General features: G+C 38.6%; 1 protein-coding gene and 1 pseudogene across 1 annotated transcript in view; one reads left to right on the top strand and one right to left on the bottom strand.

The window, feature by feature from the left end:
* The first annotated feature begins 788 nt into the window (after nt 1–788).
* The window catches only part of SPOCK3 (SPARC (osteonectin), cwcv and kazal like domains proteoglycan 3), a 139,592-nt gene continuing 112,931 nt past the window's right edge, over nt 789–27,449 (top strand). The window contains exons 1-2 of the mRNA XM_087724689.1: nt 789–907; nt 1,197–1,397. Of these exons, the coding sequence (XP_087580815.1) occupies nt 1,197–1,397 (201 nt within the window). The 5' untranslated portion in view covers nt 789–907. The remainder of the gene's footprint in view (nt 908–1,196; nt 1,398–27,449) is intronic.
* LOC148043907 (U6 spliceosomal RNA) lies at nt 22,727–22,815 on the bottom strand (annotated as a pseudogene).

The raw sequence follows: 27,449 nt of genomic DNA, 5'->3' as shown, positions 1-27,449 counted from the left end.
CACCTCATCCAGGCACCCTAAGTCTGTACAGCACACAGGTCTAAAAATAACCAAGTGTGTTGTTGGGTCATGTGAACACAGCCTAAGGAGCAACCAAAATTGGCCATGGTCTATTGAGGAGCAAAGGAACCAACGAATGGCTCCCCATTGAAAAGAAACCGCTTGCGTTTTCTTCCCAGCTGCCCCAACTTTGGATCCCACAGAATAAGGAGAGTGAGAAAGGAAATTGAGGTAGGGGCTATCTCCGCCTTATTTGGCATACCGCGTTCCCTCTCAACCGCCCCCCCCCCCAACCAGGAGTGGCAAAGCTCAGAGGCTGATGCCAGCCTGATAAATGGAAGGCGATGGGATGAACCTGCGGGCTCTTTTGGCAGGGGGTGGGGGGTTGCCTCCTGCCCTTTTCCGGCTAAAAGAGCAAGAAAAAGGCGGGGAGAGGGCTTTCCCCTCTCAGGTTACCCCCTCCCCTAAACCCAGAGCCGACATTCTTTCAAAATAAAAGCGGCCGAGGGAACCTTCCCGCTCTCCCCTACCCCCAACCTGCCTAATCGACTTATTGGAGCTGAGCTTGCCCAGCCGAACGTTCCCCCCAATCCTCAGAGCCTCTGCCTCGGCCCCCTCCGTAAGGGGAGACGGACAGCCCGGGTTTCTGCCTGGCGCTCGCTTAGAGCTGCGCGCCGGGCGGGGGAGGGGGAGGGAGGGAGGAGGAGGGCCTGCGAAGCGGCGGCGGCGGCAGCCGGGAGAGCGCGCGCTGGGCGCAAAGGCGCTGAGTGGACGGCTGGCGCGGCGGGTGCAACAGCAGCATCTTCGAGAGGAGATACCGCTGGCAGCCGCGGCGGCAGCAGCAGCAGCGAGCTGCCTTCTCGGTCGCTGGAGTCGGGCATCGGCTGGCGGTGGAATTTTCAGCAAGGTGATGGACCGCCTGGTTCTCTTTTAATTATTATTATTTTGTGGTCAGGAAGATAATTACTCTCCCCTTCAAGGGAAAAAGAAAAGAAAAACCCCACAACTCTTCTGCCGTAGGGAGAGACTCCTCGGAAGGGAATGCTTCGCCGTCTTCTCCCGTTTGCTGTAGATTAGCAGCGCTCCCACCAACTGGCTCGGTTGAGGAGGGCCCCTCGCGGTGCCCAAGGGCTTGTTTTGTTTTTTTTTGGACTAACCCCCCCCCCTTTTTTTTTTGTTTCTCTCTGCCCACCCAGATGTTCAAGGTAGCAGCCTTCGCCTGCGTGTGGGCAGCCGCTTGGTGCAATCCAGCCGTGGCGGCGGCGGGGTCCATAGCTGCAGCGGCGACGGGAGCCGGAGGCAGGTCAGACAGCGGGAATTTCCTGGATGATAAGCAATGGCTTACAACCATCTCCCAGTACGACAAGGAGGTCGGACAGTGGAACAAATTCCGAGACGTAAGTGCGAGCTGAGCAAGCCCTCCCGGGGTTTCTGGGTGCTCTGGCTTTCTTGCTGTTTTTGCCCTCCTGCCCCCCCCCCCCCCCCCCGCTGCTTACCTGCAGGAGGGGAAGTTTTCCGGCTTGGTCTCTTTCTCTCCTATATGAATCCAGCAGGGCTGTTGCCCCCCCCCCCCCCAATAACCACCCTTCGTCAATTCTGTGTTTGCAGATCGAGTTTATTTTAGGACCAAAATTAGACCTCCTATTAGGCGCCCTGTGCAGCGACCAACTTTTCCCACTGGGGAGGCAGTGGGAAATGGGGCAGGTATGGAGTATTAAAAGAAGGAGGGGGGGGGGGACAAAAGTTGTTCTCTTTTATATTTGTTTATCCGTAGCTGGAGTTGCAAAAGTGCATCATCCTTGCCCCCCTCCCCGCCCCCAATCTTTCTCTAGGTAATGTATCAAGAAGGCAGGCATCGATCTTATGGGTTAATGGAACCCTTTAAAAAAAGGGAATGAAAAGAGACAATGCTACTTTGGAGGACTTCAGTGTCCACGAATGAATAAAAAACCTTTGATTGATGGTGATGTGTTAAATAGCACCGAGGAAAAGTGGGGTGGGGGGAGGAAAGTAAATTTCCAATCTTTTTTGCCTGCTTGTGAAAAATGTACTGTATGAGAAGAGCTATATATGCATTTCAGAGGTCCAGGGAATGAAAGACTGCTGCAAGGGGGGGGGGGGAATGAAAAAAAGAGTATTCAGCATGCTACAAAAACATGACCACCAAGCAAAAATAGGCCAATGGTGAGGGAGAACAACCCTTTTCAGGGTAGAAAATAAGGGTTATTTTCTTCATTAGTCTAGGAAGAGTGGATAGAATAACGCTTTAACCCCTTTTGATGGAAATGAATTAAGTTTTTTGAGTCTGCTTGTTTGTCATGTTCCATCATGGTACATACATATATAATAATTGGTTTTCTACTGCCAGTTTTCTCATGCCATAGGACTCCGTGTTTAAATGTGGGTTACTGTAATGTTCAGCCTCATGGGAAAAAAAGTAAGGAAAGTTGAAAGCAGCTTCATCCATGCATGCAACAGTGTGTTAACAGCTGATGCTAATTTGGCCTGCTTAGAAGGGCCAAAGCCAAGAAGTTCAGCCAGTGTGTAAAATGCTTCTCAATGAATGACAGAATTAAGATGGGATACAAAACTGTTGTGAATTGGAAAGCACTGTGAGCCATTTTCTATCTGCTTGCTTCATCTATTTTTAATTAGGCATATTAAGTACACTGTATTGTATACTTTTAAAGTGTTCGGAACAGTGTAGCTACTGAAAAGAAAAGAAAGTGTTTCCCCCATTTTTATACTAATCAAAAACAGGTTAAATTAATAGTTTCTGAACCGTTGAAATGCTTTCTTGAAGGTTTATATTGAAGGCATAACTTGACTTGTGCAGCCTGAGCTGTACGTGTTTTAATTGGAATTAATTATTCATTGAAATTTATGCCCACATATGTTCACATTGGATGTAGCCTCAGACTGAATTCACCCTGGGAAGAATATGATATTTATTGTACTAACACTTTATTCTCACTGAATTGCATGCCCTGTGTTGTTTAGAAAATAGTTGTTTGGAAGGAATTGATGTTTCTGTTTTTCTCTTTTAAAAGTACCTGCCCAAACCCCTGACATTGTCTTTATAGTTTTTTTCTAAGCTGTTCTTGGAGAAGAAGCTTGTTACTTGTATTATTTATATTTACTATGAATAATAACACTGCATTCACAAAGTGATTAATGTTCTTCCTCGTTGAATATCTTAAAGATGTAGGGATTCCATACTCTAGTGCACACTGATGCTAATGTCTGCTCTTGAGACCCTAATATTTTCTTAAGAGAGTTTTTTCACTTTTCTTGAACATCTACATTGGCATTTCAGTTGATGTTTCTGAATCCACCAGCCAGCATTTTGGTTTCTGCTCAATAGGTTGTCAGGGGCTCAAGACTGCATCAATTCAGAATCTGTGTTTTGGGGAAAGTTCAACTGAGGGAAGTTTGTGTTGGCTTTTGACATATCCTGGTAGCTACAAAAATGGCAAAAGATACTATTTGGTGAAAGAAAATATGAGAAACAAGGATTTGTTCATGGAGAAGAGGATAAATCTAGGCAATATCATGGTATCTCAAGTTTATAGTCATGGAAAATGGTGTGCATTTTATGGAAATCATTTTTATAGCCATTTTTTTTAGCTGTTTGGTTGCAGAATGTGAAATATTAATTGGAAACCTGCTCTGCTACAGAATATGTCCTTTACTTATTAATTTCTAGGACTGTCACTTTGATTTTCTGCTTGCTACCAGGAGACACAGTGAATTCAGTGGAAAAGGCTTCTGAGCACCAAATTAGTAAATTGGTGTTTGTTATCAGTGTTTTCCTTAATCTGTTTTTTTTAAAGATGTTCAAATGGATTTTGTTACTTAGTCTGTCATGTAATGAGTACACATTTCCTGATATGTACTGATATTGAGTGATAAGTGAGTGCATTGATTGTTACCCCAGTCATCACAAACTTTGTAATAGTTTGCACTTTCTACCAGACAAAAGTATTAGAGAGGGATTTTAATCCATAGCACTCTCTTAAAAAATAATACAATTGTTCATAAATTACAAATATAGCAAACACTGAGCTACCATATTTTTTACAGATAATTCAAAAAGAATGGTTTGTATTTCTTAAGATGCTAATACTTTGGCACTAAGCATTCTTATTTACGAAAGGAAATGATATGGTAAAGATATTAGCAAATTCCTTCAAGAGTTTTATTGATGTCTGGGCAACAACCATATCTGAACATAATGAGTAAACATAATATGAAAGGTCAGTTAAGATACTTTTTTTAAAAGTATGCTTTTGGGAACTTTGAAGTTACATGCTTTCCATTCTGTTTATTATGAGCTGATGTTATTGTATGGAAGACCAGAGCAATTGGCCAAAGAGAGATTGATGTGTATATAAACTTTAACAGCATATAAATTGTGTGCTAACCCTATTCAAAAGTTGTTGATCTGAATGAGGGTGCAGTATGAAATCAAACATTGCCTAATTTATAAATGTTGGATTCTATAGAGGAGAATTAGAATGAACTTGATGTTTCACCATAAATGTACACAATTACTTTAGGCTGGAGTTTGGTGTTTTTTTTTGCCATATGTCATGAGAATTCTGTGTTCACTCAGATGTTAAGCTGTTTTGCTTCTAAATGTGAATGCAATCATGTTTCTTGCATGATGATTGTTAATATCATTCTTATAATAGATAATCTTGAAGATATCTGATTTTTTTTTAAAAGCACTGGAGGAAACTTCTTCCAACTTTTGTTTAAAAAAATCCCTTTATCTGCTTAAATTGCCGTATTTAACTGGAATTAAAACTGTAAAAGCTGTGGTACTTACTCTAGGTGTTTACTTGAAATTAAGCCCATCTAATGTCAATGGGACATATATCTGGTTTGGAATGGATAATATGATATTCTATAAATATTTTTATAACAATTCAGTCGTTCAGTAAAAAGTTAGAATAACTGTCTTTGAAATGCACTAGGTCAATACATGAGTAAACATTTATTCTAATGATATTAACTCATCTTCTGATAAAAGCTCAAATCTATCAATTGTAGAAACAAATAAACCAAATACCACTTTATTACTATATTAACCTATAACAGATTGATTGTTTGATTATGTGCTATCAAGTTGGTGCCAACTCTTAAGTGACTACGTAGATTTCCTCCATGATTTTCTGTCCCCAAGCTATGTTTTTTACCACTGATGAAAGAAATGTCCTTCTGGGTTCGGCTCCAAGTGGGGAAAAAGACACTGGAGACATGGAGGCTGCTTGGAAAGAAGGTTTATTGGTGGACAGGACCACATGGCTTGAGTTTTGAACAGAAAAGGTGATCACATGCTTCAGTGTTGGTGGAGAAGAAGAGAAGGGGTGAGGGAGGTGCTTGCTAGGCTTTTTATAACCTGTTCAGTCCCACCTTTCTGTTTCCTGTTCCTGTGTAAGAAATGTATTCTGTTTAGTTGTCAGAGTCTAATGGGGCCATGCAGGGGCAACTCTCTAGGCTGTGTTTTGAATCCAGGTTTGGTTGAGTTCTCAGATGCCATGTGGTGAGTTGGGGCCAATATTATGCTTTCCTGTAGCTGAAAGGGAGAAGTCTTTATTATGTAAAGTGGACTAGCTCAGGCTTTAATGGCTCATTAACAAAGTGGGGATGGGCAGGAAGCTGTCTTTTAAAACATGTTTCTTTCTTTTCACATCCAGAGAAATATTCTGCCTTTTCGATATTTCCTAGGATATTTCATTTTTCTGGGAGATGTCTGGGTGATAACTTCCTACACTACTGTAACTTCCCTATCCTATCTTTGTTGCCTAACTTTCCTATCCAAATTCAGCAGGTATACCTTGATATATAACTTTTTAAATTTCTCATTATCATGAAGTTGTTAAAGACATTGATCCCACATCAGAAAAAAAAACCAAGAGTCTTATTTATACTTACTAATATCTGGATTTATTGCTAATCTCATCTTTAAAAAACATTTAAGTTGGAAGATACGATTGTTTCAGCAGTAAGAAATAGTGATTGTCAGTGTGACTAATTCAGCCATTCCGCCTCTTTGCAGCTAGAAGATCTGCTTCAACTCTTGGCCCTTTCCGGTTTCAAATACTGACCTTAGCGATGTAATATTTCTGAGGTGCCTCCAATGGGAGACACCATGCTAATTTAAAAGGGTCATCTTGGAAATTATTTAAGTTCTGATTCTAATAGCAGTTAATATTTGAAATGTTGTTTTCTCTATTAAATTGTTTTTCCTGCTGTATGTTGTTGCAGCCTGCTTATGCAGTTTAACTTCATTCAAGTGCTGTGATTATTTAGATTTTCTTGCATAGTGGTAAATTGTATTTCAAGCATGCTTTTTGTAAAATAAAGGAAAAGCCTTTGACAAGTTCTTCTAATGTGAAAAGCAGTATTTAAAGGCTTAACTCGGGAATTAACTGACAAGATTGATTTATGTATCACATAATGACCCTAACTTCTGGCTCATTGACTCAGCTTTCCAAAAGTGATTTAGAACACAATAGCAGGGAATTGAGAGCAGTTCAGTAATGACTATTCATAACCTTAACTTATTTAACATTTGTTGTAACTTCTCCTGGTTTATTAGATTGGCATTGGATTTCCTAGTTGAATAATTAACATTATATCCACTAAAACAAGTTCATTCCAAAGAATAATTGGTAAAACCTGTTTGAATGCTTATTTTCACTTTTATGGAAGTCGCTTAATATACTCTGATATAAAACTTGTCTAAAAGAGAAACAGAGAAAAGTATAGGATTTAAAGGATTTTTTTTGTTGTTAGTTGCAAAGTCATGTCTGACCCATTGTGACCCCATGGACAACGTTCTTCCGGGCCTTCCTGTCCTCTACCATCCTCTGGAGTCCATTTAAGTTCATGCCTAGTGCTTCAGTGACTCCATCCAGCCATCTCATTCTCTGTCATCCCCTTCTTCTTTTTCCTTCAATCTTTCCCAGCATTAGGCTCTTCTCCAGTGAGTCCTTCCTTCTCATTAAATGGCCAAATTATTTGAATTTCATCTTCAGGATCTGGCCTTCTAAAGAGCAGTCAGGGTTGATCTCCTCTAGGACTGACCAGTTTGATCGCCTTGCAGTCCAAGGGACTCTCAGGAGTCTTCTCCAGCACCCTAGTTCAAAGGCCTCAATTCTTTGGTGCTCAGCCTTCCATATGGTTCAACTTTCACAGCCATACATTACAACTGGAAAAACCATAGCCACTTTTGTTGGCAGGATATATTTTTAGGGCTGCACAAACTTCCAAGGGGTATTGCTTTCTTGAGAAAAGATGGAACAAGGCATCTCTTTCACATGTTTGTATAGAAAGCTTTAAAGCTAAAATATTATGGGATATTCAGTATGTTGAGGTGCAAAGTGGACCGTTTGCTTCTATCAGGATTTTTTTTGGGGGGGGGGGCTTTGTGTGCCTGATTGTCTCTCAAGGTCTCCCTTGTAAAAGCTTGGAAGACTCCAATTTTCCCAAGAGCTGAAGAAGGTTATGAAAAAGCTGCAACATTCTTTTTTCCAACTTCTCTGAGTCCTTCATTTTTCAAAAAAGCAAATGAGATTTCTGTTCAAGCACAGCATGCATACAGACATTTCTTTTTATCATTTGTAAATATGGAAATATAATAAGAAACAATATGGACTTTGGGGGAACATAACAGAGCAAATCTAAGCTTCACACAGGCTTAATAATGATTTAGATTAGATTTTAATATTTGACTGTGTCAGCCAGCAAAGAGACTCTTTCTTTCCTGCTGATCTCATCACTTAGCCTGCCATCCTGGTTAGTGTGCTAAGGGACAGTATGCTAAATCACTTGATCATGAATAAGTATCACTGACTGAATTTGGGCAGCTTAGGTAAAGGTTTCCCTGGCACCTGTGTGCTAGTTGTTCCCAACTCTAGGGGATGGTGCTCATTTCAGTTTCAAAGCCGAAGAGCCAGCGCTATCCGAAGAGGTCTCAATGGTCATGTGGCCAGAATGACTAAACACCGAAGGCACACGGAACGCTGTTACCTTCCCACCAAAGGTGGTCCCTATTTTTCTACTTGCATTTTTACATCCTTTCAAACTACTGAGAGGGCAGAAGTGGGGACAGGTAACGGGAGCTCACTCCATTACTAGGGATTCGAACTGCTGAACTGCCAACCTTCTGATTGACAAGCTCAGTGTCTTAGCCACTGAGCCACCGTGTCCCAATGACATGAGGTGATCATTAAAGAAAATAGGTGGGCTGAATGGAGCAGGGGTTTAAATACAGGTGTGTGTTATATAAAGTGTAGTGTGTCTTTTGATACACATTTATAAAAATTATAGTAATCCATAAATCATGGTTTATAAATCACAATTGTTTGTTTTTGGCTTCACATATCTGAACCCACCAACTGCTTGTATGACTTAATATAATATATGCAAACATATTGAAAAAATCCCAAACTATCATTCAATTAACAGTAGAAAAGTAGGGCTATTTAACTCTTTTACTTGATACTAATTTGTCTGCTTAAATTTGTCCTCTCTGAAAGCTTTGCTCTTAATCATCATGCATGCCACAAATATGTTTGTATAGAAAATCATCAAATGACATTTCAGATGGGCAAGAATTTCTCACTGAAAGGGTTAAATACTTCATCTTCAGATGCTTAGACACATGGCTGCTGTAGAGTAAAATCCCAGGGAACTTCGGTTTTTTTTCTTTCATTCAATTACCTTTAAAGCCCTACATGGCCTAGGACCAGCGTATCTGTGAGACCGCCTACTGCCACATACATCCCAACAGCCGATAAGATCCCACAGATTGGGCCTCCTTCGGATGCCGTCAGCCAGTCAGTGTCGGCTGGCAGGTCCCCGGAGAAGAGCCTTCTCTGTGGCTGCTCCGACCCTCTGGAATCAGCTACCCCCAGAGGCCTTGCCCACTCTCACGGCCTTCAGGAAAGCTGTTAAAACCTGGCTGTTCCAGGCCCTATCTTGGAGCTTCCTGTTCCTGTGTAAGAAATGTATTCTGATTGGTGGTCAGACTCCCAGGGAGTGGGGGGTCTTAGCTAACTTTGTAGGCTGTCTGTCTTTTGAATCCCAAGCTTGGTTAAGCCTTTGCTGGGTGATGATGTAATGAAACGGCTTTGGGATTCCTATTATGGCTCTGCCTGAAGGAAATAGATCTTTGTTATGTAGAATAATATTAATATTTCCTAAAATAATTCATTTTTTTCTAGCAGAAAAACTTCCTACAACTGTGTGTAGACAAGTAAAATGATGCTTTTTGGACAAGACTGAATAAAAGAAAAATGTTTTTGTTAAACTGATACACTATGCAACTCAGGATGTTACCTTCCCCCCCTCTAGAATGGAGGAAATCTTGAGGGGAAATGATTCCAAATGGCCTCTGACGGAAGAAGGTTCTCTGAATTTCGAGTAGGGATTTTAAAACATGCACTGCTCCAATGAGCTCATTTATGGCCCCCAGGGTGCTCTCATCACTGCAAAACGTAAGCCGCTAAGTTTGCTCCTTAAAATCCTTCAACCCATATTTTTGGGCTCACTTTCATGGAGAAGAACTTTTTGCATTCTTTCAAAAAACCATAGGTGTTGGCACTAGTATTTTTTCCTACACATGGATTTCAGTGTTTATGAAAATAAGTTCCTGAAATTTCAAGACTCCTTGGGTTGAATGGCCAATTGAAGACCCAGAGGCAGATCTCTTGACTACAAACTCTTTGTTGCAACAAGCAATAACTCAGCAACTGCCTCTCTGACAGCTTGCCCTTTTATAGGGAGCTGTCAGATGGCTTAGCCAATCACAACAAACTATTTTTGCCACCTTGGTGGTGGACCTGAGTGAAGCCTTTATTCCCCGGCTTCACTCCTTCATTTGGATATTCAACACCTTGAATCAAAATGATCCCTACATCAGCACAATTTTTGCTATATTATTTGCTGTTACTGTAACATGAAAATTCTAACATGCACATTGTAAAATGCCACAATATTTGACTGCTTTATGAAGGACAGGTCCATTTTTTAAATTCTAGTCACCGTTCTGTTATATTCTTGTAGAATTCTTTAGAAGTAATCACTCTTCTTAGTTATTTCTCTTCTGAACTAAAGTCGTAGCTGCTAACATTCTCAGTTGTGTCACTTCCCTGTAATTGCCCACCTGCTAAAGAAATCATGTGTATTCTAAAAGGAACCATAAGATCAAAAATTCTTTTAGCCTTATTGACGACTCTTTTGATTCTGTGATTGGAAATGACAAAATGAACAGCAGCAGTAACCAAAGCCTGCTGTTTTCTGGCAGGGGAGATCGATCTATATAGACTCTTTTCTTCTCTTCAGAAACAAAATTGGAGGAGAATGCCCTCCTTCCATCAGTGCCTGCCAAGCAGATACAGACTTGTGAAATACTAAAACTCAGCTTTCCTTGGCAGAGTTTTTCAAATGCTTTGTGCTTTTGACGTGTAATATAAAATTCCTAGTTCGTTCAGCGGCAGTGCTGTTTCTGAATTGATAAAACAGAGGAGAGATTCTGTAAGGTGTAAATAAGTAGTATGTTTGAAAACAGGACCCATTCCATGTATTTATCTAGAAATGTTATAATTTTGATAAATAATTTGGAGTCTTATACAATACTTTATCCATGGTTTAATGATTCTTAAACTAATTTAATTCAGTGTCAAGAAACTGAGGCGAAGTTTGGAGTAATTTCTAGGTTGGACTACTTTAAAAAGCAAGTAAGAAAATATGTTACTTAGTGATATTTTATTTACCCATGGATAGTGTTTAGCTGAGCAAAGCTAGCTAAACTGCTGGATATTTCAAAGATAGAAAAGTGTTAACATGCTAGGCTGTAGGCTGGCCTTGTAAGCTCAGGTAAAGCAGCTAACTCTTTTATCTTGCCTTTACTGTCTTTCTGTAAATCCATAATCTTTCTTAAAGTTGCCATAGGTTATTCAGTGCATATGGCTGCACATCATTAGTGTGTCTTATGTCTTTACTCTTATTAGAATTGACTTTTGCCATCTGTGCCTAATAAACCACAGCCACTAAAAATAGCTTTCTAATGTACAAATGGGTAGTTGCAGCAGAGAATGTGGGGTAGTTTGTATGAAACTCCAAATGTAATAGGGCTTCAATACTTAGATTCCTAAGAATTATCTTCTTTTCTTTTTTTCTTTTAAATTTAATGTCTGAATTGAAACCATATTATTTATTCTTTGTTTGCTTGACTAGTAATGTTAGATTTAGAAAGCTTGGTAATGGTGACTACAGAATGGGAAATGTAAGTCAAACAGATATTGAATGAAGGAAAGCAGCTTTGTGTAGTTAAGGTATGTACATCAAATATTGCCATGAAAATAATTCAGGTTGCCAGAATTCATCTTTTAGAGTTGAGGGATTTGCATGGAAATGGCCTTTTTCAAGAATATGTGTTCTTGATAGGATCCATGATATGTAAAAAAAAAAATTGCACTAACTTCTACCTGCATTCAACACGGGGCTCTGCATGCAATGTTTATGTAGTCCATATTCACATTCATCTCAGGTTTTACGGTAAGCCCAGATCTTGATCCATGCAATAAAGCAGAATCGCTATAAACCAGAGGCTGCCAATTATGATGACTGACTGAGCGAGTGTCACTCAAATAATGTTAAACTACAAACCTTTTTTTCTACTGGCTTCCTGTGGAAGCCCATATACAATTCAGAGATTTTGACGGTCTTAGATTTTCAAAAAGAAAAGAAAGAATTGAGAGATTGGAACATGCTAGAATGAGTATCTAGGACCGTGGCACGCACGCCCGAAGTGGCACCCAGAGCCATGTTGCTTGGCACGCACGGCATTGCCTGTTCCTCTTCCGGGTTTCTGGCACGCATGCGCGCATAATGATCATCTGGCCTCCCTGCTTGCAGCAGTGCTGGAAACTGGAAGAGCTGGTCTTCTGTTTTCCAATGTGAGCATGCATGCCGCCAGCTGATCATCAAGTGTGCATGCACACCAGTAACCAGAAGACTAGCTGGCTGGTGCGCATATGCGAGCCGGAAACCGGAAGTTCATTTTCCAGCGTGCGAATGCCCCCTGGGCAGCTCCTCTTCCGGGTTGCAGTCCAGATGAGCATGCACACTCCCTTTTTGGTGCCGAAAAGGTTCGCCATCAATGATCTAGGGCTTTATCTAAGCAATTAATTTACAGAGAATCTTTCAGAAAATGGATTCATTTTTTCAGTCAAGGTTCAAGCCAGCCCAGGCATCTGGCTGATGTTGACTTTTATCAGTGTCTATTTCTCAGTGTACCTCTCTTGTCCTAATACAGAAAGTCCTTGACTTACAATAGTTCATTGTATGACCGTTCAAAGTTACAATGGCACTGAAAAATGTGACATGATTGTTTTTCACACTTACGAAGCATCCTCATGGTCACATGATCAAAATTCAGATGTTTGACAACTGATTCATATTTATGACAGTTGCAATCACCACCTTTTCTGACCTTCTGACAAGCAAAGTCAAAGGAGAAACTAGTTTAGCTTAACAACCATATTGCTACCTGAACAATTGCAATTATTCACTTAACAATTGTGGCAAGAAAAGTCGTAAAATAGGGCAAACTGACTTAACAACTGTTTCACCTAACACTGGAATTTTTTGGTTCAATGGTAGTTTAAAGTTGAAGACTACCTGTATATATCCCTGTATACCGTGTTTCCCCGAAAATGCGACAGGGTCTTATTTTCTTTTGCCCCATGAAATATGGCCTTGGGCTTATTATAAGGGAGGGCTTATTGTTTTGGGGTTGCTGGGCAGCTGCTCCCTTGTGAGCGGACTCCCGAAGGGTCAGGCACAGCCTCAGGGGCGAAGCAGCCATGAGGTAACCACGCTCACAGGCAGCCGCCCAGCAAATCCCCTCCCCAGCCAGGCAGAGCTCCATTCACTGACCATGGGGGTATCCCGAATGTGCCAAGCCGCGGGAGCTGGGGAGCGGGCAGAGCGCCAGGTGGCTTTGTATCACGTGGTTTTGCGCCTTAGTGATACCCCCTAGGTCAGTGAATGTGCTGTGCCCAGCTGGTGAGGGGATTTGCCGGGCGGCTGCTTGTGAGCATGGTCACCTCATGGCTGTTTCGCCCCTGAGGCTGTGCCTGGCTCTTCGGGAGCCTGTACACGAGGAAGCAGCTGCCTGGCAACTCCCCCCTCCAACCAGGCAGAACACCACTCCCAACCTAGTCTTATCCCGAAGGTGGCAAACCACGTGAGCGCCTTCCCCCCCAGCTCCTGTGGCTTGGCGCCTTCGGTATACCACTAGTTCAGTGAGCGGTGCTCTGCGTGGCTAGAGAGGGAGGTTGTCCAGGGGGTTTATTTTGGGGGGTATGCTTATATTTTTGCCCACGCGAAAAAGTGTGGGAAGGCATTAGTTTCAGGACAGGTCATATTTTCGGGGAAACACAGTAGGAGATAACATTTTTATCTTTGATCTAATTTTTGACTAAGTTATAGATCATGTACTATGTTAATTTAATTATTTATAAATTCTTATATTTATAGAAGAGAATATTTTGAATCGTGAAATTGGAACAGATTTGCATCTTCTGATGTAGATGGGAGGCCAGAAATGCAGCTGATGCAGTGTAACAACCTCTATTAATGGATGTAATTTTGCTATTGCACTAATAAGCCTTTAGGATGAACAGTTGCTTAATGGATGGTATATTTTGCAAGCTAAAATTAATGATCTTCATTATCCAGTAGCTAACATAATTTGGTTTCCTCATTGATTCTTAAATATGATGTATTTTGAAAATTAAAGAAGCACACTTGGCTTTTTCAGCTTTCTGAAAGTAAAGGGGGCCACAGTGCTACTTTCCTATGAGAACAGAATAAATAATGGCAAAAGAGGAATTACAGTTTCGTCATTTAGAAAGAGGTTGTATCTTGCATCTTAGCTAAGGAAATTATGTTGTATGATGAATTCATCTGTGGAACATTCTAATTCTATTTGATTCCAAGAATATTAGGGCAATCATTGTACATTTTAATCTGTTATATAGACATGTTTTGGGAGATGGACACTATATGTATTAGAGAGGAATTAAATTCTTAATACTTTTCAATTTATGCTTAATTGTGATGAAAAATAAATGTAAACAACATAATGTACTACTGAATTATAATTTATTCTCTACCAGCTTTTCTTAAACTATATGTTTGAGAGGCACAGCCAGCTAAATGTTGGCTTTGGCTAAATCTTTTTCTTTGGCCCTTACTCTTGCTCTGTGCAGAAGCATCTTGGAATATATTTATAGTTGTATATGCTCTGTATTTAGTTGAATGACTATGGCTTCATGTGACTTTACTGAAGGCATGTTTTAGGGAGGTACTGTACAATCTTTGGAAAAAAAGTGTTGTATAGTATGTTTTTTTAAAAACTTAGTGGACCTGCATCATATGCGGACAAAATTTTTGAAACTTCATTGATACTGAATATAGAAAATAGAATAGAATTGGAAGGGACATTGGAGGTCTTCTAGTGCAATCCCCTGCTTGAGCTGCAGATCCTATACCATTTCAGATAAATGGTTGTCCAGATCTTTTTGAAAGCCTCTAGTAATGGTGCACCCACAACTTCTGAAGCCAATCTGTTCCATTTGTTGATTGCTCTTACTGTTAGGAAATTTTTCCTTATTTCTAGTTTGCTTCCTTCCTTGGTTAGTTTCCAATCATTGTTTCTCATTTTGCCTTTTGGTGCTTTGGAAAAATCTTTGTAGGAGTCCTTCATATATTGAACACTGCTATCATGTCTCCCCTATTCCTTGTTTTTATTAGATTAAGCATACCCAATTCCTGTAACCATTCTTCATACAGTATGTCTTTGGTCCAGTCCCCTAATCATTGTTGTTGCTCTTCTCTACACTTTTTCTAGAGTCTCAAAATATTTTTAATATTGTATTGACCAGAACTAGACATAGTATTCCAAATGTGGTCTTACTAAGACTTTGTAAAGCAGTACTAGAATATTGTTTAGTATTCTTTTTGTTCTAATCTCTAATTGACTGTTGTGTTCTTTTTGTGTCCTTCCTCTTACGTTTCACATACCATAAAAATCACAAAAATGATACCCTTGCTGAACTGACAAAAAGAAAGATAAGACATTGGGGTTTGTAAAGCAGCTGTCATAAGCAGTGTAGAGTTAAGGGGCAGGACAAAGTTGGAGTGTTCAAGGAAAAGTTGGTAGCATAGCTTTCACCTGTTAGTAAGTATTCTGCACTTACTTTGACACAGCTTTGACAAAGCAATATCCATGAAGAAACTTACCATATGATTTTCTTTTTATACCATGTTTGCCTAAAATCTCATAATTGTGAATAAAGCTGAATCCTCACTCTGCCATCGCTACTAATGAAATGATCTGTTATTTTAGGAAGATTAATTGCAATCAGTATTCTTGACTGTATATTAGGCCTTTATATAAAACAAAGGAACATCCAGTAAATTGTCAGACTTCAGGAACAGAATTACAATGGTAACTTGAGTGCATTTTCCAAGAAGAGTGCAACAATTGGGTTTTTCTAGGGAAATTTGAAACAATGCAGCTTTGTAAGGTGTCTGTTAGTTATCCTTTTATGGGTTATAGTAGAAATTATGAGGAAACAATAAATACAAGATAACAACCTTGCTTAAAACACTTTTATGTAATTCACTGAAGTAGTGATTCAAAGAACCTGTTCATACACTGCATTGAGTCAAATTATAATTTGATTGGTTTTGTGTAAAGTTCCACGGGAACTACACAAGGAACTATATTACAACAGTTTTGGCAAATAGTTTGATTAATTTTGGGCAAATCTAGACATTGGAATCCATCAAACACATTTATGGTTTTAGTACATTGTATGAAACTAGCCAATATTGGATTATACAATAAACGAGAAACAAATAGCACCACAAGTTATGTGAATCCAGTCAGTATTAGAACTTGAATTCCAGATCATTGTTTAGACTCAATTTGAGTGTGTGGCACAAGTATTAAAAATATATATGGTCCATACAGTAATTGTATTACAGGAAAATATTAAGAGTTTAAAATGTAAGGCAATAAACATAATATTATATATTGGAAATAATTAGGCATAGTTGATAGATTAAGAAAAAACACCTTCTATACAAACTGTCATTGCAAAAGGAGAGATTGTGATTTGATTTTCCGAGATGGCTGCTGATCGGTAGGAAGATTTTTCTCTCCTGTTGACAATCTGCTGATTTTGCTACTATGGGCCCACCCGGAAGGAAGAAAGGCTGAAAGTTCCCTGTGGGAGCAGCTAGAATGTCACTGGTCTTTTAGCTATGTTTTCATCTCAGAAGACCATTCTCATAAGCTAGCCTGTTTTTAACTTCATTTTTTAAAGTCTTTGTTTTGCTATGGTTTTTTTTAAATCTTTAAAAGTTAACTGGCTAGTTGAATACTGATTTATTTATACCCCTTGCTGGATTTCATTTGTTCTTTTTGCTTTTTTCCTTTGATTTATTTGGCTGCTTTCATTAATACTTGCTTTTGATGTGTTCCTTGATAGTGAAAGTGTTTTTATTTTATTTTATTTTCATTTTTATTGGAACATTCACTACAGGGATTTAGTATTTTATCAATTTGTAAAAAGTTTGGAGCTTATTTTTTCAATTTTTCTTTTAATTTTGTATTTAAATATCCAGAACATATATTCTCTGTTTCCCTGTCTATTTTTTTATTCTCTTTTGAAGAACTCTCTTATCTACTACATAGAACAACAGCATATCAGATTAGAGACAAGAGGATGAGGCTAACTCTAAAAAAAGACACTGTTTGGTAATAAGTAATTCCTAGCTGAAAACTTTTTTTAAAAAAAAGTTTGTTGAATTGATAAAGACTGTGAAAAATATTCAGAGGCAAGTAACTGTGTAAGTGAAACTCACAAAAGGAATCTGATTTGAAAGCAGCAGATTCAATGGCCCTTACAGACTTACAATTGAATCTACCCCATACGCCTCCCTGAAGTTCAAGCCTGCATTGTTATATAACAGCAAAAAACTGACTTAGCGGTTAAGTGATAAATTGGCCTTCTTTAGGTGGACTTAAGGAGATAGGGGAATGGATTTAGTACACTAACTGGGAAACAATTTGATCTGGACTTTTTAATGTCTTGTTTGTTTTGTGTTTTTTTTAATTCCTTTAACATTTTTGTTTTGGTGATTTGTGTTTTAACTTTTTTGAATAAAATAAAGATAGATTTTAAAAAAGTAAAGGGAGTGATTTTATAGAATTACCGCATTTCTCTATTTTTCTAATAAAAAAGTTGATATTTCTCCTAAGCCATTATCTTATCACCTCAATCTTTTGGCACTAGAAATGTTTGCTTTGCTTGCTCGTCACTGTTATATAAATAATATATTTTTAAAGCTACCCTGTTCTCCCCAAAATAAGACCTCTGCGGATAATAAGCCCAATTGGGCTTTTGAGCGCATGGGCTAAAATAAGCCCTCCCCAAAATATTGCAACACAGCAGCAGTTGGACCATAAGAAAGGCTGAACAACAAAGAATTGAGGCCTTTGAACTGTGGTGCTGGAGAAGACTCCTGTGAGTCCTGCACGGCGATTAAACCAGTCAGTCCTAGAGGAGATCAACCCTGACTGCTCTTTAGAAGGCCAGATCCTGAAGAGGAAACTCAAATACCACCTAATGAGAAGGAAGGACTCACTGGAGAAGAGCCTCATGCTGGGCAAGATTGAGGACAAAAGAAGAAGGGGACAACAGAGAATGAGGTGGCTGGATGGAGTCACCGAAGCTGTCAGCATGAGCTTAAATGGACTCCAGACGATGGTAGAGGACAGGAAGGCCTGGAGGAACGTTGTCCATGGGATCGCAATGGTTAAGACTCGACTTTGTAACTAACAACAAATTGATTTGGAATCATAATTTGAAACTATTTTAGTAATACAGTAAGAAATAAACAAGTTTCTACTACTTTGCTACTTGTGGAAACAAGGTCAGAGACATAGAATATTGCACAATGCAATTTTAAACTGCAATAATATTTATTTAAAAGATAAAGTCTCTCTATATGAGCTTGATTCCTGATTGCTATACTGTATTAACATTTCTGTTTTTTTCTCAGAATATCACTCTAATCACCTTTGGCTGTTTATTCCCTCCCAAAATAATTTTTGTAAGTCGTTAAACTCGTACATAAAACTTCTTTTGTTAAGGATTAAAGGAAACGTATCTACCATAAAACTTCCAAAAGTTCAAGAGCAGTAAAAATGGTCATTCCAAACGTTATTAAGAAATGGGCTCGGCTGAGCATTAAGGCCATGTAGTCTACATTGCAACTGTGAGCTTAGTGGGAATCCCTTGACTCTCAACTGCTTGACTATATAATTTTAAAAACCATGGTTTCTACAGCCCACTTACAAGAACTATTTGTTCAAAGTACAGTTGGGCAATCCCACACTTTTCCAGGGACACTGTGGCTCAGTGGCTAAGACGCTGAGCTTGTCAGTCAGAAAGGTGGTTTGAATCCCTAGTGCTATGTAATGGAGTGAGCTCCTGTCCCAGCTTCTGCCAACCTAGCAGTTCAAAAGCATGTAAAAATGCAAGTAGAAAAATAGGAACCACCTTTGGTGGGAAGGTAACAGCGTTCTGTGTGCCTTTGGCGTTTAGTCATATCAGCCACATGACCACAGAGACGTCTTCGGACAGCGCTGGCTCTTCGGCTTTAAAACAGAGATTAGTACCGCCCACTAGAGTCAGGAACGATAGCACATATGTGCAAGGGGAACCTTTACCGTACCTTTCTCCAAAGATTTTGCCTGCCAGAATCTACTATTGGATTCTGATGTCCATCATCTCTGTTCCTTTAGGGACGTCTAGCTTACCATACCCTGATTGGAAGTGTCAGATTCAAATTCAGATTTTGAAAATAAGTCTATACCTTGACTGAAATCAGAAGCTATAGGTGAAATTTTATCTGAAAAATATTTTACAATTCTGAAAAAAAGAGAGGATTTGGATATTCTGGAGAGTGACAGATAATGGAAGATTTTTTTTGTTATCTTTGGAGTGTCCATCAGTTTTCCAGGGCTGAGCTATGGAAGAAGATAAATCAATTTACAAAAGCCAATTTCAATTGATTTTTTGGGTTATAACCAATGTTAGTGAAGATATTCATGTGCTATTTTTTTATATACACCTCCTTAGAAATGATGCTGTGTTCATCCTGGTGAAACTACGTTTTGAAAGGATGATCTGTAGGGGGGGTGGGATTTCCTGCACATTGGCAGTGTGTGTTTGTGTGTTCCATCACTACTTGGACTTGACACTATAGATATAATGCATTTTTTTTCCTGTCTAATACAGGATTAGCATGAATAAGTATCTGGTCAACACTGGGTTATTAGCTAGTTTTTAATAAAATGGAGCCAAACTGCTCAGTTTTTCAAACAGAAGACAGTCAGGTAGGACATAAGACCACACTATAATAAATAAATTAAAGTGTGCTTTCTTTTTAAGAATATCGTGCCTGCTCTTGGAATATAAGTCAGCCTGCAAACTGCAGTTATATATTCATTGGGAACAAAAAGGGCTGCTTATACTGCAAATACTTTAGCATAGAATATATGGTTTTTTTTTTACTAATTTTTATCTTATTCTTAACTAATAACGTAGCTAATAACAATTAGAAATTTAAATAGATTAGAACATTCATATTTTGCTTGACAGTTGAAGTCTTCTTCCAATGTTTATGAAATACAGAGAAACATATACAAACTAAACTAAAATAACTGACTCAATTAACAGTAACAGTAACAGCATGAGATTAAATATAGTATTGCTATAATGTGTGATTGAAAGTTCATCTGTCTGCGAGTAGACTGATTATATATTTGATAACCACATCTTTTGTAGACATATAAAGTTATGATTATCTATATACTTATTCTTAGAAATTGAATAAAATAAAAACCCTTTCTCTCTTTCTTTCCAAATACTAAGAACAAACCTCTGTACTTGAATAAAAATGCAACACTTCTGAAGGATTTTAAAAAATAAATATGATGTAGACAATTAATTAGTATAGATATTTTAGCAGCAAAAGATTGATGGAACTGGTTACTAGATATCTTACTTTCATAACAAGGTAATATTGAGTTGAATCTTAATGCCAATTATTTACATCAGCTCTTTGTTATTGTTTTCCTTTTTTAAAGTTTATTATTATTTAAAGCTTATTATTTTAAACTTTTAAAGCTGTGTTGTCATTTTAGTCTAAAGATAGAAATATTCAGTTTCTATTTAGAGAAAAGCATTAAGCAAGGAAGAATACAGTTCCTATATTCTATAAAATTCTTTCTTTCTTTCTTTCTTTCTTTCTTTCTTTCTTTCTTTCTTTCTTTCTTTCTTTCTTTCTTTCTTTCTTTCTTTCTTTCAGAAACTGATTTTTAATGGCAAGATTTTTTTTTTCATTGTATACATTTATAGTTTTTCCTTAGTTGCCCAGAGCAGTAAGATTTTGTATGTAAAGGATGTGAATATGATAGCTAAATAATCTTTGCCCCATAATTGTCTTATCAACCTTAATTGGAGCATTGTTTCTTGCAGGAAGAAACAATAGCCCAATCAAGATTGGTTGGGCAAACCACAGTATATATAAAAACCAACACATTATATTCCCCTATGCACTGATGTAATCTACCCTGGTAAGGAATTAACCACAGGAAGAGAAACAAGTTCAGAGAACACCAAGAACTTGACCTATAAGTCTTCTTTCTCTAGACAAATATCTAGAGACTCTTTTGTGTTATTACAACTATGTCATCTGTGATATATTCCTGGTTTTTGTTTTAAAAACAGCAGTTTTAAAATCATAGCTGTCATTCTGCAACAATATTATATCATAGTTACAAACACTGATTACCTATAATCAAGTACAAAATCTAGCGTTGTGTTTTACCGCTAATACTTAGCCTTCCTTTAAGAAATATGGTTGAAGCTTGTTGTGTTTCATGCAACATGGGAATATAGAATAACAAGCATAAAAAGTATGGTATGCTTTTTTTTTGATAATTAATACAACTGAGTCAGCAGTAGCTTACTCATAAGGTTGAGATGTCCATTACATCCTTTCTCTTTAAATATTATTTCAGCTTGCAGAACATTAAGATGAACTTTACAGGGCTTAGCCAGGCAAGACAAATTGGTTGCCACAGATACCAAATTATAACAAAACTACATATACAAACACTGTGTCTAAGCCTAAAGTTGATATTAGAGATATTAATCACTGTAAATGGAGAAAACATGCCAATATTGTAATTTTATTCCCTCAGTTTTTTGCTTTTTTTTTTTTTTAAAAAAAAATCCATATACAACTTTTATGCTTGAAGAAGGCATAAAGTGCTGCTGCTTGAAATGGAAAGAAATCACGATTCCTCTCGATTAAGTCACAATTTTCAAGACCATAAAAAATGTGTGGCACCTGAACTGGATAATATGTACCTTATTTTTTTGCCCTGAAATGAACTAAAGGTGGAGGTGAAGTAAATCCCCCCAAAAGATGTCTTTTTATCCCTCACTATATGGATGCCTCACTTTAGTTCCACCACAAAACCACATTCGACTAAAGGGCGCTCGACGAAACCACGTAGCTGACGTCATCACAGTGCGACAACAGCGTGGAGAAAAAAGCACGCTGTAAACGCTAAACCTAAAATTAACCCCTAAACCTAAACCTAACCCCCCTAAACCTAATCCTAAACCTAACCCTAAACCTAACCCTAACCCTTAACCTAACCCTAACCCTAACCCTTAACCTAACCCTAACCCTTAACCTAATCCTAACCCTAACCCTAACCCTAAACTTAACCCTAAATCTAACCCTTACCTTAACTTGAATTGGCTTGCTTTCAAAGCGCTATTTAAAGCGCCCTTCTTTCTCCATGCTCACTGTTGTCGCCCTGCTGATGACGTCAGCGACGTGGTTTCATCGGGCGCCCTTTAGTCAAGTGCGGTTTTGTCATGCCACGCCTCACTTTATGGTGACGGGAGTCAATGTTAAAGTCTGATATATAATGAATGAAAAAGCACTGAACTCAAGCGGCTTTGCAGCAACCCAGCCAAACCTACCTAATTAAAATTATATCTCGCTCAATAGTAGTAACTGTGAGATGGATTTTGGAGTCCTAGGGGGACAATCACTTAAATATGAGCCAGCAGTGTGCTGCAGCTGCCAAAAGAGCCAACACAGTTCTAGGGCTACAATGAAGATCATGTAAAGTGTTGATACCACTTTATAAAGTCTTGGGAAGGCAACACTTGGAATACAGCATCCAGTTTTTGTCACCACGATGTAAAAAAGATGTTTAGACTCTAGAAATAGTGCAGAGAAGAAAAACAAAGTTTAGGGTACTGGAGGCTAAAACATATAAAGAATGGTTCCTGGAATTGGGTATGTCTAGTTTAACGAAAAGAATGACTAGGGGTGATAAAGTCCGATATTTCAGGGGCTGCTACAAGTAAGAGGGAGTCAAGCTATTCTTCAAAGCAGATGAAGCTAGGACAAGAAGCAATGGATGGAAATGAATCAAGGAGAGAAGCAACCTAGAGCTAATACTTTTCTTGACCGGAACAACTTGCCTCCAGAAGTTATGAATGCGCCAACATTGGAAGTTTTTTTCCCCAGACTTCCAAAAAATATGGAACGCTTCATGAATTTACATGTCATCCTTGTGCAGAGGCCATGCTAAGTTTTTAAGAAGGTATAGGACAACCATTTGTCTTAAATGGTATGTCCCATCCCATCCCATCCCAATGTGCTCTGGTTTGGGTTTTAAAGAATGTTAAATACATTTCTGATTGCTAGTTGATCAAAAGATTCTTTCACATTGATTGGATGTCTCAGGGACTTTTTGATATGGGCTGCACATTGTATTTTTATGTCAGAGAAGTAATGTGATGGCACCAACATCTATAATTTGCATTCTCTGTCTGTGGAATAGTCATAGGCAAGATTGATCCTTCATAATATTCAGTTTTGGTGAAGAAATTAGTAAAGTTCTGCATTTGTTCCCATTTTCCATTATTTTTAATACGAGTGTTTTCATCATAGTAGGGAAGAGCAATAAGGTTTTAAAATGGTAATTTGATGTTGTATATAAATAACTCAGGTATAATTTTGGACTTGCCAAGTTTGGATTATAGATAAAAAGGTAATTTTGGATTGTCAGAAAGAAACTATCACTTCGATCCAAAATCCTGAAGAAATAGATTCCCTCTATTTATCTATCCAATAGAAAGATTGATCAATATTATAAGTGAGTAGATTTAACTTGCTTAAGAATATAATCACATATGTATGTATGTATGTATGTATATGTATGTATGTGTGTGTGTGTGTATGTATGTATGTATGTATGTATGTATGTATGTATGTATGTACGTACGTACGTACTTGGGTGATATCTTCCCATGTAAAGCCTGAGAGGCACATCTCAGCTTTATGTGAATTTATTACATACTGTAATAGAAAATGGCTACACCAGTTTCTCTATAGACAAAGAGCGGGTGCACTATTGAATAGTTCAAGAATTTCAGTAGGAGTGAGTAGAACATACAATTCTTCAGCTTCATTTGTCTGCTTGTTATTTGACAGAGGAATATTCTGTGCAAATGAACTGGATACAGCTAGACCTTGGCTTATGACTGGTTGCTTAGCAACTGTTCAAAGTTATGAAGGACCCCAAAAAGGTACTTACAATCAAGATTCGAAGTCCTCTGGTCTCACTTTGGGTGCTATGTAACTGACCTGAATTTACAGCTATTTCCAGTGTCTCGTAGCCACACATTACCACTTTTTAATTTTTTTTTGCCAGAAATTGGTGTTTACTTTCAGTTTCCAGGAAAAAAATTGTCCATTGAGGACAGTGTGTTCACTTAATGGTTGTGGCATTTGATTTATGACCCTCCAAAACAATGGTGTAAAATTGGGTTTTGTTACATGATCCTCTTAATGACTGGCATGATTTATGATTGTAATTCCTCAATTACTGTCATAAGTTAAGGAGTACCTTGCATTGTAACACTCTTCTGCATATTTCATGTTATATTTTTTGGATGCTGCTGTTGCTTGTTGCCAACATTTTTTTATCTAACATTTGGTCCTTTGGAACAGTGAGGAACTGGGGTGGATTTGACAAGAATTCTGATGTTTTCCATTTCCAACCCAAGTGGCAGGAAGAATAGTAAATACCGTATTTATCGGCGTATAACACGCACCGGCGTATAACACGCATCCCCCATTTTAACACAAAAATTTGAGTAAAAATTTTTTTCATTAAAAATAAATGACTTGGAAGCTCGGAACTTAATGTTGGATTAAAATTTATAACATTAGAACATGAATTATAACATTAACTCCTCTTAAAAGGCAAATATGAAATGAAAAAACACCTCTTTGAGCAAAAAAACTTAATCAGAATCACTGCTTTTTGGAAAACCAAAAAACTCTTCCTCATCTTCACTTGTATCCTCAAAATCAAACTGAGCACTGCTTTCACTGCTTTCACTGTCTTCATAGATCAGTTCGTCTTCTTCCCCATCCAAAGCATTGCTTATGCCACATTTCTTAAAAGAGTTGATAACAATATCTTCTTTGACTGCGTCCCATGATGTTTTCACCCACTGACACACTTTTGAAATGCTAGGTCGTTTCATTCGCCCAGAATTTGTAAATTCATGTTGAGTTTCATCACACATGTATTTATTCCACTCTTCACGCATAAAAGCTTTGAAGGGCTTGTTAATGCAAACATCTAATGGCTGTAATTGTGAGGTCAGTCCGCCTGGAATAACTGCTATATCAGTTTTGAACTTTTGAAACTCCGCCTTTGTTCTTTCTGTAAGATGAGATCTAAATGCGTCCAATACCAATAAGCATGGCTTCTTTAACAAAGCACCTGGGCGCTTCCCCCACACATTTTTAATCCAAAGCTTCATGCCTTCTTCATCTATCCATCCGTTTGGATGAACATGCACTTGTACGCCACTAGGAATTCTCTCCTTTGGTAACGTTTTTCTTTTAAAAATTACCAATGGAGGCAGCTTATTTCCATCTGCAGTGCAGGCAAGAACAAGAGTGTAACGATTTTTTTCATGCCCTGAAGTTTTAATTGTTACTGTTTTAGTACCTTTTGAATCCACAGTTTTATTTGAAGGAACATCGAAAGTGAGGGGAACTTCGTCCATGTTGCCGATTTGACCCATTTCAAAATTTTGTCTTTTTCTTGCATTGATAATAAATCTATGAAAATGTATTATCTTTTCCTCATAATCATCTGGCATACGCTGGGCAATCCTTGTTCTTGTTCGCATCCGAAGGTCATGCCTCTTCATAAATCTTTGGCACCATGACGTTGTCCCTTTAAAATCCTGGATTTGCAGCTCTTTGCTGATTTTCACAGCTTCAAAAGTCAGCATTTTTGTTGATAAAGCAATGCCTGCTTTTCTTTGGTTCAGGACGAATTCCTTCACTTTACTTTCTAGTTGTGGCCATTTCGTTATGCCACTGCGCAAAGCACATTTTGATTTTGGTAACATCTTGATTTTTTCGACATTTTTTCGCCACTCTCGTATTGTGCATTCTGTTGGTGGCTCTCCAAAATGCCTTGCTGCAGCCCTATTCCCATGTTGCTTGGCATATTCTACAACTTTTAACTTGAAAGCAGCTGTATATGCTGAACGCTTCTGTCTTGATTCCATCAGGGATATACAGTATTTTACCTATGGCTGTTTAAACAATAAAAGTTACCGTCAGACATGCGGTTCATTTCCCCCTCTGCCACTTCACTTCCCCACCAATGTTCCCTCTAATTTTTTTTCAGTGTGAGCGGAAAAGTATAGTGTTTGAGCGGCACATTTTCATGCCTGAGCACCTGAATTTTTTTCACAGATGTCACCTAAGACAACAACGAAATCAGTATTATTTGAAACTCAAAGTTATGTTTATTCAAGGTACCCGCTTAATTAAAAGTGTTATATAATATCAGTATCACTTAACAACGGTCCTGCTTAGCAACCAAAATGTTGGCTCAGAAACTCTGGCATTGAAGCGTGCAAGTCTTAAAGCTGTCAAGTTACAAGACCCTCGCACCCCTAACCCTTTAGGAAAAAAACCCCAGGGGTCTTCAAACCTGACAGCTTTAAGCCTTGTGGACTTCAACTCCCAGAATTCCTCCTCCAGTCATGTTGCAGCAACGTCATCTGCGTGGATCTGCTCCATCTTCGGTTTTTTCACAGGAGGCAGGGCTGCTGCTGAAGATGCCAACGAGCTCCCGCCGCCACTAGAATATGCATTTGTTTAGCATGACATAGAATAGTCTTTCAACCAGAAGTATGGAATAAAAGAGAGACTGATAAATATTAAAAAAAATAAAACCAAAAAGCAGCTATTTATTTGAGTTCTAGATAAACATTTAGTTCAGAAGAGATTAGAATAGAACAGAGAAAGAATAGAATATAGAGAATACAATAGAAATAGAATTGGAAGGGACCTTGGAGGTCTTCTAGTCCAACCCCCTGCCTAGGCAGGAAACCCTACACTACCGGTACTTAAGACAAACGGTTATCCAAAATCTTCTTTAAAACTTCCAGTGTTGGAGCATTCCCAACTTCTGGAGGCAAGTTGGTCCATTGGTTAATTGTTCTCACTGTCAGGAAATTTATCCTTAGTTCTAGGTTGCTTCTCTCCTTGATTAGTTTCCATCCATTGCTTCTTGTCCAGCCTTCAGGTGCCTTGGAGAATAGTTTGACTCCCTCTTCTTTGGAGCAACCCTGGGCCCTGAGATATTGGAAGACTGCTATCATGTCTCCCCTAGTCCTTCTTTTCATCAAACTGGACATACCCAGTTCCTACAACCGTTCTTTATATGTCAATATCATTTAGACAAAGTTGATCCCCTTATTCTCCACTCCAGAACCTTGGAGTTTGAAGTTCTTTGGTTCTCTTCTCCCACCCTCTGTGTTCCCACGAGGGGATTAGCATCATAGCTCAACTGCCCCCCTCCCACCCATAAAGACCAGGAGAGCATCGCTGCGCATAGCCAAATGCTACCATAGCAACTATGGCGTTGTCTGATGTCTTTCTTGCACGCTAAGATGGACTGAAGGGGTGAAGCATAGCTTGCATTGTCCCTAGTGCGGATTATTTTCCCAGCCTTGGTCACTTTACGAGGGGTGGACTTCAGTTCCCAGAATTCTTCAGCCCTCCCTTATTCCTGTTTCCTTTTCCTTCATTATATTCAATTGTTTCAATATTAAGTGTAATTCTTCCTTCCTAACATTTTTCCATTTTTTCCCTTATATTCTTTTCTATTTCAACATTGTCTTTGTTCCTTCCATTCTTTCTTCCTTCTTTCA

This window comes from Thamnophis sirtalis, unplaced genomic scaffold (assembly GCF_051295495.1).
Source record: "Thamnophis sirtalis isolate CommonGarterSnake01/CBP01778 unplaced genomic scaffold, rThaSir2_p1.2 scaffold_10, whole genome shotgun sequence".
NCBI lineage: Eukaryota > Metazoa > Chordata > Lepidosauria > Squamata > Natricidae > Thamnophis > Thamnophis sirtalis.
The sequence above is the reverse complement of the archived record's forward strand: the minus strand, read 5'-3'. Positions and strand labels throughout refer to the sequence as shown.